Here is an 11,381-nt window from a genome sequence, read left to right as displayed (position 1 = left end):
CTGAATGATCCAATGTTGACCTAAATGACTAATGATGATAAATACAATCCACCTGTGTGTAATCAAGTCTCCGTATAAATGCACCTGCACTGTGATAGTCTCAGAGGTCTGTTAAAAGCGCAGAGAGCATCATGAAGAACAAGGAACACACCAGGCAGGTCCGAGATACTGTTGTGAAGAAGTTTAAAGCCTGTTTGGATACAAAAAGATTTCCCAAGCTTGAAACATCCCAAGGAGCACTGTGCAAGCGATAATATTGAAATGGAAGGAGTATCAGACCACTGCAAATCTACCAAGACCTGGCCGTCCCTCTAAACTTTCAGCTCATACAAGGAGAAGACTGATCAGAGATGCAGCCAAGAGGCCCATGATAACTCTGGATGAACTGCAGAGATCTACAGCTGAGGTGGGAGACTCTGTCCATAGGACAACAATCAGTCGTATATTGCACAAATCTGGCCTTTATGGAAGAGTGGCAGAAGAAAGCCATTTCTTAAAGATATCCATAAAAAGTGTTGTTTAAAGTTTGCCACAAGCCACCTGGGAGACACACCAAACATGTGGAAGAAGGTGCTCTGGTCAGATGAAACCAAAATTGAACTTTTTGGCAACAATGCAAAACGTTATGTTTGGCGTAAAAAAGCAACACAGCTCATCACCCTGAACACACCATCCCCACTGTCAAACATGGTGGTGGCAGCATCATGGTTTGGGCCTGCTTTTCTTCAGCAGGGACAGGGAAGATGGTTAAAATTGATGGGAAGATGGATGGAGCCAAATACAGGACCATTCTGGGAGAAAACCTGATGGAGTCTGCAAAAGACCTGAGACTGGGACGGAGATTTGTCTTCCAACAAGACAATGATCCAAAACATAAAGCAAAATCTACAATGGAATGGTTCAAAAATAAACATATCCAGGTGTTAGAATGGCCAAGTCAAAGTCCAGACCTGAATCCAATCGAGAATCTGTGGAAAGAACTGAAAACTGCTGTTCACAAATGCTCTCCATCCAACCTCACTGAGCTCGAGCTGTTTTGCAAGGAGGAATGGGAAAAAATTTCAGTCTCTCGATATGCAAAACTGATAGAGACATACCCCAAGCGACTTACAGCTGTAATCGCAGCAAAAGGTGGCGCTACAAAGTATTAATTAACTCAAGGGGGCTGAATAATTTTGCACGCCCAATTTTTCAGTTTTTGATATGTTAAAAAAGTTTGAAATATCCAATAAATGTCGTTCCACTTCATGATTGTATCCCACTTGTTGTTGATTCTTCACAAAAATACAGTTTTATATCTTTATGTTTGAAGCCTGAAATGTGGCAAAAGGTTGCAAAGTTCAAGGGGGCCGAATACTTTCAAGCAAGGCACTGTAGATGCACCGTCATGTCTCAGTCACCAGATCTCAACCCTTATGGTAGATGCACCGTCATGTCTCAGTCACCAGATCTCAACCCTTATGGTAGATGCACCGTATGCCATGTCTCAGTCACCAGATCTCAACCCTTATAGTAGATGCACCGCCATGTCTCAGTCACCAGATCTCAACCCTTATGGTAGATGCACTGTCTCAGTCACCAGATCTCAACCCTTATGGTAGATGCACCGTCATGTCTCAGTCACCAGATCTCAACCCTTATGGTAGATTCTGGAGCGGTGCCTGAGACAGTGTTTTCAGTAGTAGTTAACAGTAGAGGACCCAGGTTAGGGGTTAAACAGTAGAGGACCCAGGTTAGGGGTTAGGGGTTAAACAGTAGAGGACCCAGGTTAGGGGTTAAACAGTAGAGGACCCAGGTTAGAGGTTAAACAGTAGAGGACCCAGGTTGGAGGTTAAACAGTAGAGGACCCAGGTTAGAGGTTAGGGGTTAAACAGTACAGGACCCAGGATAGTGGTTAGGGGTTAAACAGTAGAGGACCCAGGTTAGAGGTTAAACAGTAGAGGACCCAGGTTAGGGGTTAAACAGTAGAGGACCCAGGTTAGAGGTTAAACAGTAGAGGACCCAGGATAGAGGTTAGGGGGTTAAACAGTAGAGGACCCAGGATAGAGGTTAGGGGTTAAACAGTAGAGGACCCAGGATAGAGGTTAGGGGTTAAACAGTAGAGGACCCAGGATAGAGGTTAGGGGTTAAACAGTAGAGGACCCAGGATAGAGGTTAGGGGTTAAACAGTAGAGGACCCAGGATAGAGGTTAGGGGTTAAACAGTAGAGGACCCAGGTTAGAGGTTAAACAGTAGAGGACCCAGGTTAGAGGTTAAACAGTAGAGGACCCAGGATAGAGGTTAGGGGTTAAACAGTAGAGGACCCAGGTTAGAGGTTAGGGGTTAAACAGTAGAGGACCCAGGATAGAGGTTAGGGGTTAAACAGTAGAGGACCCAGGTTAGAGGTTAGGGGTTAAACAGTAGAGGACCCAGGTTAGAGGTTAGGGGTTAAACAGTAGAGGACCCAGGATAGAGGTTAGGGGTTAAACAGTAGAGGACCCAGGATAGAGGTTAGGGGTTAAACAGTAGAGGACCCAGGTTAGAGGTTAAACAGTAGAGGACCCAGGATAGAGGTTAGGGGTTAAACAGTAGAGGACCCAGGATAGAGGTTAGGGGTTAAACAGTAGAGGACCCAGGTTAGAGGTTAAACAGTAGAGGACCCAGGTTAGAGGTTAGACAGTGTTACTGTTGGGAGACAGAGGGGGAGGGGAATCTAAATGTCCTCTTAAAAATGCTTATAACACAAAAATAACTCTGTTCAAAATAATTCCTGTACTGCCCATTCTGGTAGACTGTTGATCCGGTCCGGAACTTGAATCTAAAATGTCACTATTGTTCCCGTGCCAACCTCGACTTCAGGTGGTTAAGAGAGTAAATCAAAATAACATATATATATATATATATTCTCTATGAAATACATTGTTATAGACCACAAACCTTATTGCTCATCTGTTTGGCCGTGATTCGGTGTAGGCCCTGTCCCAGCCGACTAACCAGAGTACCCTTGTTCACGCTATAGGGTGTGAGATGGGACCCTCGGTCTGAGGGGGTGAGGAGGTGGTCCAGGAGGCGGGATAGACTGTTACGAGCAGCAGACAATACCACCTGAGAGGAAGATACTGGAGGAGAAAGAGACACAGACAATATAGTATCGGAAAACAAAATGTGTAAAAAGTCAAGGGGTCTGAATACTTTCCGAATGCACAGTGTATATACACAGTATTACAGTACTACAGTATTACAGTATGACAGTACCACAGTACTACAGTATTACAGTACCACAGTATCACAGTACCACAGTACTACAGTATCACAGTACCACAGTATCACAGTACCACAGTATTACAGTACCACAGTACTACAGTATCACAGTACCACAGTACCACAATATTACAGTACCACAGTATCACAGTACCACAGTACTACAGTATCACAGTATTACATTACCACAGTACTACAGTATCACAGTACCACAGTACTACAGTATCACAGTACCACAGTATCACAGTATTACAGTACCACAGTATCACAGTACTACAGTATCAAAGTATTACAGTACCACAGTACCACAGTATCACAGTACCACAGTATTACAGTACCACAGTACTACTGTATCACAGTACCACAGTACTACAGTATCACAGTACCACAGTATCACAGTACCACAGTACTACAGTATTACAGTACCACAGTACCACAGTATGACAGTATCACAGTACCACAGTATTACAGTACCACAGTACCAAAGTATTACAGTATCACAGTACTACAGTATCAAAGTATTACAGTACTACAGTATCACAGTACCACAGTACTACAGTATCACAGTACCACAGTACCACATTACTACAGTATCACAGTACTACAGTACCACAGTATCACAGTACTACAGTATTACAATACCACAGTACCACAGTACCACAGTATCACAGTACTACAGTACTACAGTACCACAGTACTACAGTACCACAGTACCACAGTACTACAGTACCACAGTACCACAGTATTACAGTACTACAGTACTACAGTACCACAGTATTACAGTACCACAGTACCACAGTATTACAGTACCACAGTACCACAGTACTACAGTACTACAGTACCACAGTATTACAGTACTACAGTACCACAGTATTACAGTACTACAGTACCACAGTACCACAGTACCACAGTATTACAGTACTACAGTACCACAGTACCACAGTATTACAGTACTACAGTACCACAGTACCACAGTATTACAGTACTACAGTACCACAGTACCACAGTATTACAGTACTACAGTACCACAGTACCACAGTATTACAGTACTACAGTACCACAGTACCACAGTATTACAGTACTACAGTACCACAGTACCTCGTCTTGGTCAAATAGCCCTTAAACAGCCTGGAGGTGTGTTATGGGTAATTGGCCTGAGAGTACCTCGTCTTGGTCAAATAGCCCTTAAACAGCCTGGAGGTGTGTTATGGGTAATTGTCCTGAGAGTACCTCGTCTTGGTCAAATAGCCCTTAAACAGCCTGGAGGTGTGTTATGGGTAATTGGCCTGAGAGTACCTCGTCTTGGTCAAATAGCCCTTAAACAGCCTGGAGGTGTGTTATGGGTAATTGGCCTGAGAGTACCTCGTCTTGGTCAAATAGCCCTTAAACAGCCTGGAGGTGTGTTATGGGTAATTGTCCTGAGAGTACCTCGTCTTGGTCAAATAGCCCTTAAACAGCCTGGAGGTGTGTTATGGGTAATTGGCCTGAGAGTACCTCGTCTTGGTCAAATAGCCCTTAAACAGCCTGGAGGTGTGTTATGGGTAATTGTCTTCTTCTATACATTTGTCGTGTTATTGTGCCATCTGACTGACTCAGACACTGTACCAAAATCAATGGCGGCCCCACGACATTGACATGACCCCTATACATCTAAAATAAAGAAGTATTCTATGGAGTGGTGGCCAGGATTTAGCAGTGGTGGTCAGGGGAAACATGGAGAGAGGTTGGGGTGAGAACCAGGGACAGCTACAGATACAGATACAGGTACAGGTACAGATACAGATTCAGCTACAGACACAGCTACAGACACAGCTACAGACACCGCTACAGACACAGCTACAGATACAGACACAGCTGCAGACACAGACACAGCTACAGATACAGACACAGGTACAGATACAGCTACAGACACAGACACAGCCACAGACACAGCCACAGACACAGGTACAGATACAGGTACAGATACAGATTCAGCTACAGACACAGCTACAGACACCGCCACAGACACCGCTACAGACACAGACACAGCTACAGACACAGACACAGCTACAGCCACAGGTACAGCTACAGATACAGCTACAGACACAGCTACAGACACAGACACAGCTACAGACACAGATACAGCTACAGCTACAGATAGACACAGCTACAGATACAGATACAGCTACAGACACAGCAACAGACACAGCTACAGATACAGCAACAGATACAGCTACAGATACAGCTACAGACACGGCTACAGATACAGCTACAGATACAGCTACAGACACAGCTACAGACACCGCTACAGATACAGGTACAGGTACAGATACAGATTCAGCTACAGACACAGCTACAGACACAGCTACAGACACCGCTACAGACACAGCTACAGATACAGCTACAGATACAGCTACAGACACAGCTACAGACACCGCTACAGATACAGCTACAGATACAGCTACAGATACAGCTACAGATACAGCTACAGACACAGCTACAGACACCGCTACAGGTACAGCTACAGATTCAGCTAGAGACACAGCTACAGACACAGCTACAGATACAGACACAGATACAGGCACAGCTATAGATACAGACACAGATACAGACACAGCTACAGATACAGACACAGCTGCAGACACAGACACAGCTACAGATACAGACACAGGTACAGATACAGCTACAGACACAGACACAGCCACAGCCACAGACACAGGTACAGATACAGGTACAGATACAGATTCAGCTACAGACACAGCTACAGACACCGCCACAGACACCGCTACAGACACAGACACAGCTACAGACACAGACACAGCTACAGCCACAGGTACAGCTACAGATACAGCTACAGACACAGCTACAGACACAGACACAGCTACAGACACAGATACAGCTACAGCTACAGATAGACACAGCTACAGATACAGATACAGCTACAGACACAGCAACAGACACAGCTACAGATACAGCAACAGATACAGCTACAGATACAGCTACAGACACGGCTACAGATACAGACACAGCTACAGACACAGATACAGCTACAGACACAGCTACAGATACAGCTACAGACACAGACACAGCCACAGACACAGGTACAGATACAGGTACAGATACAGATTCAGCTACAGACACAGCCACAGACACCGCTACAGACACCGTTACAGACACAGACACAGCTACAGACACAGCTACAGACACAGATACAGATACAGCTACAGCTACAGCTACAGACACAGCTACAGATACAGCTACAGACACAGCTACAGACACAGCTACAGCTACAGGTACAGCTACAGATACAGCTACAGACACGTCTACAGATACAGACACAGCTACAGACACAGATACAGACACAGCTACAGATACAGACACAGCTACAGACACAGCTACAGATACAGCTACAGACACCGCTACAGACACCGCTACAGACACAGCTACAGATACAGCTACAGATACAGCTACAGACACAGATACAGCTACAGACACAGCTACAGACACAGCTACAGATACAGCTACAGATACAGCTACAGACACCGCCACAGACACCGCTACAGACACAGCTACAGACACCGCTACAGACACCGCTGCAGACACAGATACAGCTACAGACACTACAGATACAGACACAGCTACAGCTACAGAGATACAGCTACAGATACAGCTACAGATACAGAGATACAGCTACAGCTACAGCTACAGACACGGCTACAGATACAGACACAGCTACAGACACAGATACAGCTACAGACACAGACACAGCTACAGATACCGCTACAGACGCAGACACAGATACAGATGCAGCTACAGACACCGCTACAGGCACAGCTACAGATACAGATACAGCTACAGACACCGCTACAGACACAGACACAGATACAGCTACAGATACAGACACAGCTACAGAGATACAGCTACAGATACAGATACAGCTACAGATACAGACACAGCTACAGAGATACAGCTACAGATACAGCTACAGAGATACAGCTACAGCTACAGACACAGCTACAGATACAGACACTACAGATACAGACACAGCTACAGAGATACAGCTACAGATACAGCTACAGAGATACAGCTACAGATACAGACACAGACACTACAGATACAGACACAGCTACAGCTACAGAGATACAGCTACAGATACAGCTACAGATACAGAGATACAGCTACAGCTACAGATACAGCTACAGATACAGCTACAGATACAGAGATACAGCTACAGATACAGCTACAGATACAGCTACAGCTACAGCTATAGCTACAGATACAGCTACAGATACAGAGACACAGCTACAGATACAGATACAGATACAGACACAGATACGGCTACAGGCACAGCTACAGACGCGGATACAGTCACAGACACAGATACAGCTACAGATACGGCTACAGACACAGCTACTGACACAGCTACAGACACAGCTACAGACACCGCTACAGACACGGCTACAGATACAGACACAGACACAGCTGCAGACACAGACACAGCTACAGATACAGACACAGGTACAGATACAGACACAGACACAGCTACAGACACAGACACAGCTACAGACACAGATACAGCTACAGATACAGCTACAGACACAGCTACAGACACAGCTACAGCTACAGACACAGATACAGATACAGCTACAGATACAGCTACAGATACAGCTACAGACACAGCTACAGCTACAGATACAGCTACAGACACAGCAACAGACACAGCTACAGATACAGCTACAGATACAGCTACAGATACAGCTACAGACACAGCTACAGACACAGATACAGCTACAGACACAGCTACAGATACAGACACAGCTACAGATACAGCCACAGCTACAGACACAGACACAGCCACAGACACAGGTACAGATACAGTTACAGCTACAGACACAGCTACAGACACCGCTACAGACACCGTTACAGACACAGACACAGCTACAGACACAGCTACAGACACAGATACAGCTACAGATACAGCTACGGCTACAGACACAGATACAGCTACAGACACAGCAACAGACACAGCTACAGCTACAGATACAGCTACAGACACATCTACAGATACAGACACAGCTACAGACACAGATACAGCTACAGACACAGCCACAGATACAGACACAGCTACAGACACAGCTACAGATACAGCTACAGACACCGCTACAGACACCGCTACAGACACAGCTACAGATACAGCTACAGACACCGCTACAGACACCACTGCAGACACAGATACAGCTACAGACACTACAGATACAGACACAGCTACAGCTACAGAGATACAGCTACAGATACAGCTACAGACACCGCTACAGACACCGCTGCAGACACAGATACAGCTACAGACACAGACACAGCTACAGATACCGCTACAGACGCAGACACAGATACAGATACAGCTACAGACACCGCTACAGGCACAGCTACAGATACAGATACAGCTACAGACACCGCTACAGACACAGACACAGATACAGCTACAGATACAGACACAGCTACAGAGATACAGCTACAGATACAGATACAGCTACAGACACAGCTACAGATACAGACACTACAGATACAGACACAGCTACAGAGATACAGCTACAGATACAGCTACAGAGATACAGCTACAGATACAGATACAGCTACAGACACAGCTACAGACACAGCTACAGACACAGCTACAGATACAGCTACAGATAGACACAGCTACAGCTACAGACACAGCTACAGATACAGCTACAGATAGACACAGCTACAGCTACAGATACAGCTACAGATACAGACACAGCTACAGATACAGCTACAGACACCGCTACAGACACCGCTACAGACACAGACACAGATACAGCTACAGACACCACTACAGACACAGCTACAGATACAGCTACAGACACCGCTACAGACACCGCTGCAGACACAGATACAGCTACAGACACTACAGATACAGAGATATAGCTACAGACACCGCTACAGACACAGACACAGACACAGATACAGCCATTACAGATACAGAGATACAGCTACAGCTACAGATACAGCTACAGCTACAGACACAGATACAGCTACAGATACAGCTACAGATACAGCTACAGATACAGCTACGGATATAGATACAGATACAGACACTACAGATACAGACACAGCTACAGATACAGCTACAGATACAGCTACAGATACAGATACAGCTACAGATACAGCTACAGACACAGCTACAGATACAGCTACAGATACAGCTACAGATACAGCCATTACAGATACAGCTACAGATACAGCCATTACAGATACAGCTACAGCTACAGCTACAGATACAGCTACAGATACAGCTACAGATATAGATACAGCTACAGATACAGACACTACAGATACAGACACAGCTACAGATAGACACAGATACAGATACAGCTACAGATACAGCTACAGATACAGCCATTACAGATACAGCTACAGATACAGCCATTACAGATACAGCTACAGATACAGCTACAGCTACAGATACAGCTACAGACACCGCTACAGACACCGTTACAGACACAGACACAGCTACAGACACAGCTACAGACACAGATACAGCTACAGATACGTCTACAGACACAGCTACAGATACAGCTACAGACACAGCAACAGACACAGCTACAGCTACAGATACAGCTACAGATACAGCTACAGACACATCTACAGATACAGACACAGCTACAGACACAGATACAGCTACAGACACAGCCACAGATACAGACACAGCTACAGACACAGCTACAGATACAGCTACAGACACCGCTACAGACACCGCTACAGACACAGCTACAGATACAGACACAGCTACAGCTACAGACACAGATACAGCTACAGACACAGACACAGCTACAGACACAGCTACAGATACAGCTACAGATACAGACACCGCCACAGACACCGCTACAGACACAGCTACAGATACAGCTACAGACACCGCTACAGACACCGCTGCAGACACAGATACAGCTACAGACACTACAGATACAGACACAGCTACAGCTACAGAGATACAGCTACAGATACAGAGATACAGCTACAGCTACAGCTACAGACACGGCTACAGATACAGACACAGCTACAGACACAGATACAGCTACAGACACAGACACAGCTACAGATACCGCTACAGACGCAGACACAGATACAGATACAGCTACAGACACCGCTACAGGCACAGCTACAGATACAGATACAGCTACAGACACCGCTACAGACACAGACACAGATACAGCTACAGATACAGACACAGCTACAGAGATACAGCTACAGATACAGATACAGCTACAGACACAGCTACAGATACAGACACTACAGATACAGACACAGCTACAGAGATACAGCTACAGATACAGCTACAGAGATACAGCTACAGATACAGATACAGCTACAGACACAGCTACAGACACAGCTACAGCTACAGACACAGCTACAGATACAGCTACAGATAGACACAGCTACAGCTACAGACACAGCTACAGATACAGCTACAGATAGACACAGCTACAGCTACAGATACAGCTACAGATACAGACACAGCTACAGATACAGCTACAGACACCGCTACAGACACCGCTACAGACACAGACACAGATACAGCTACAGACACCACTACAGACACAGCTACAGATACAGCTACAGACACCGCTACAGACACCGCTGCAGACACAGATACAGCTACAGACACTACAGATACAGAGATATAGCTACAGACACCGCTACAGACACAGACACAGACACAGATACAGCCATTACAGATACAGAGATACAGCTACAGCTACAGATACAGCTACAGATACAGCTACAGACACAGATACAGCTACAGATACAGCTACAGATACAGCTACAGATACAGCTACGGATATAGATACAGATACAGACACTACAGATACAGACACAGCTACAGATACAGCTACAGATACAGCTACAGATACAGCTACAGATACAGCTACAGACACAGCTACAGATACAGCTACAGATACAGCTACAGATACAGCCATTACAGATACAGCTACAGATACAGCCATTACAGATACAGCTACAGATACAGCTACAGATACAGCTACAGATATAGATACAGCTACAGATACAGACACTACAGATACAGACACAGCTACAGATAGACACAGATACAGATACAGCTACAGATACAGCTACAGATACAG

At 45.4% G+C, this 11,381-nt stretch overlaps 1 protein-coding gene across 1 annotated transcript in view; it reads right to left on the bottom strand.

Moving 5' to 3' along the window:
* Positions 1–2,901: 2,901 nt before the first annotated feature.
* LOC121843599 (coiled-coil domain-containing protein 171-like) overlaps positions 2,902–11,381 on the bottom strand; it is a 33,415-nt gene continuing 24,935 nt past the window's right edge. The window contains exon 15 of the mRNA XM_042313327.1: positions 2,902–3,098. Within this exon, the coding sequence (XP_042169261.1) occupies positions 2,902–3,098 (197 nt within the window). The remainder of the gene's footprint in view (positions 3,099–11,381) is intronic.

This window comes from Oncorhynchus tshawytscha, unplaced genomic scaffold (assembly GCF_018296145.1).
Source record: "Oncorhynchus tshawytscha isolate Ot180627B unplaced genomic scaffold, Otsh_v2.0 Un_contig_8324_pilon_pilon, whole genome shotgun sequence".
NCBI classification, from domain to species: domain Eukaryota; kingdom Metazoa; phylum Chordata; class Actinopteri; order Salmoniformes; family Salmonidae; genus Oncorhynchus; species Oncorhynchus tshawytscha.
The sequence above is the reverse complement of the archived record's forward strand: the minus strand, read 5'-3'. Positions and strand labels throughout refer to the sequence as shown.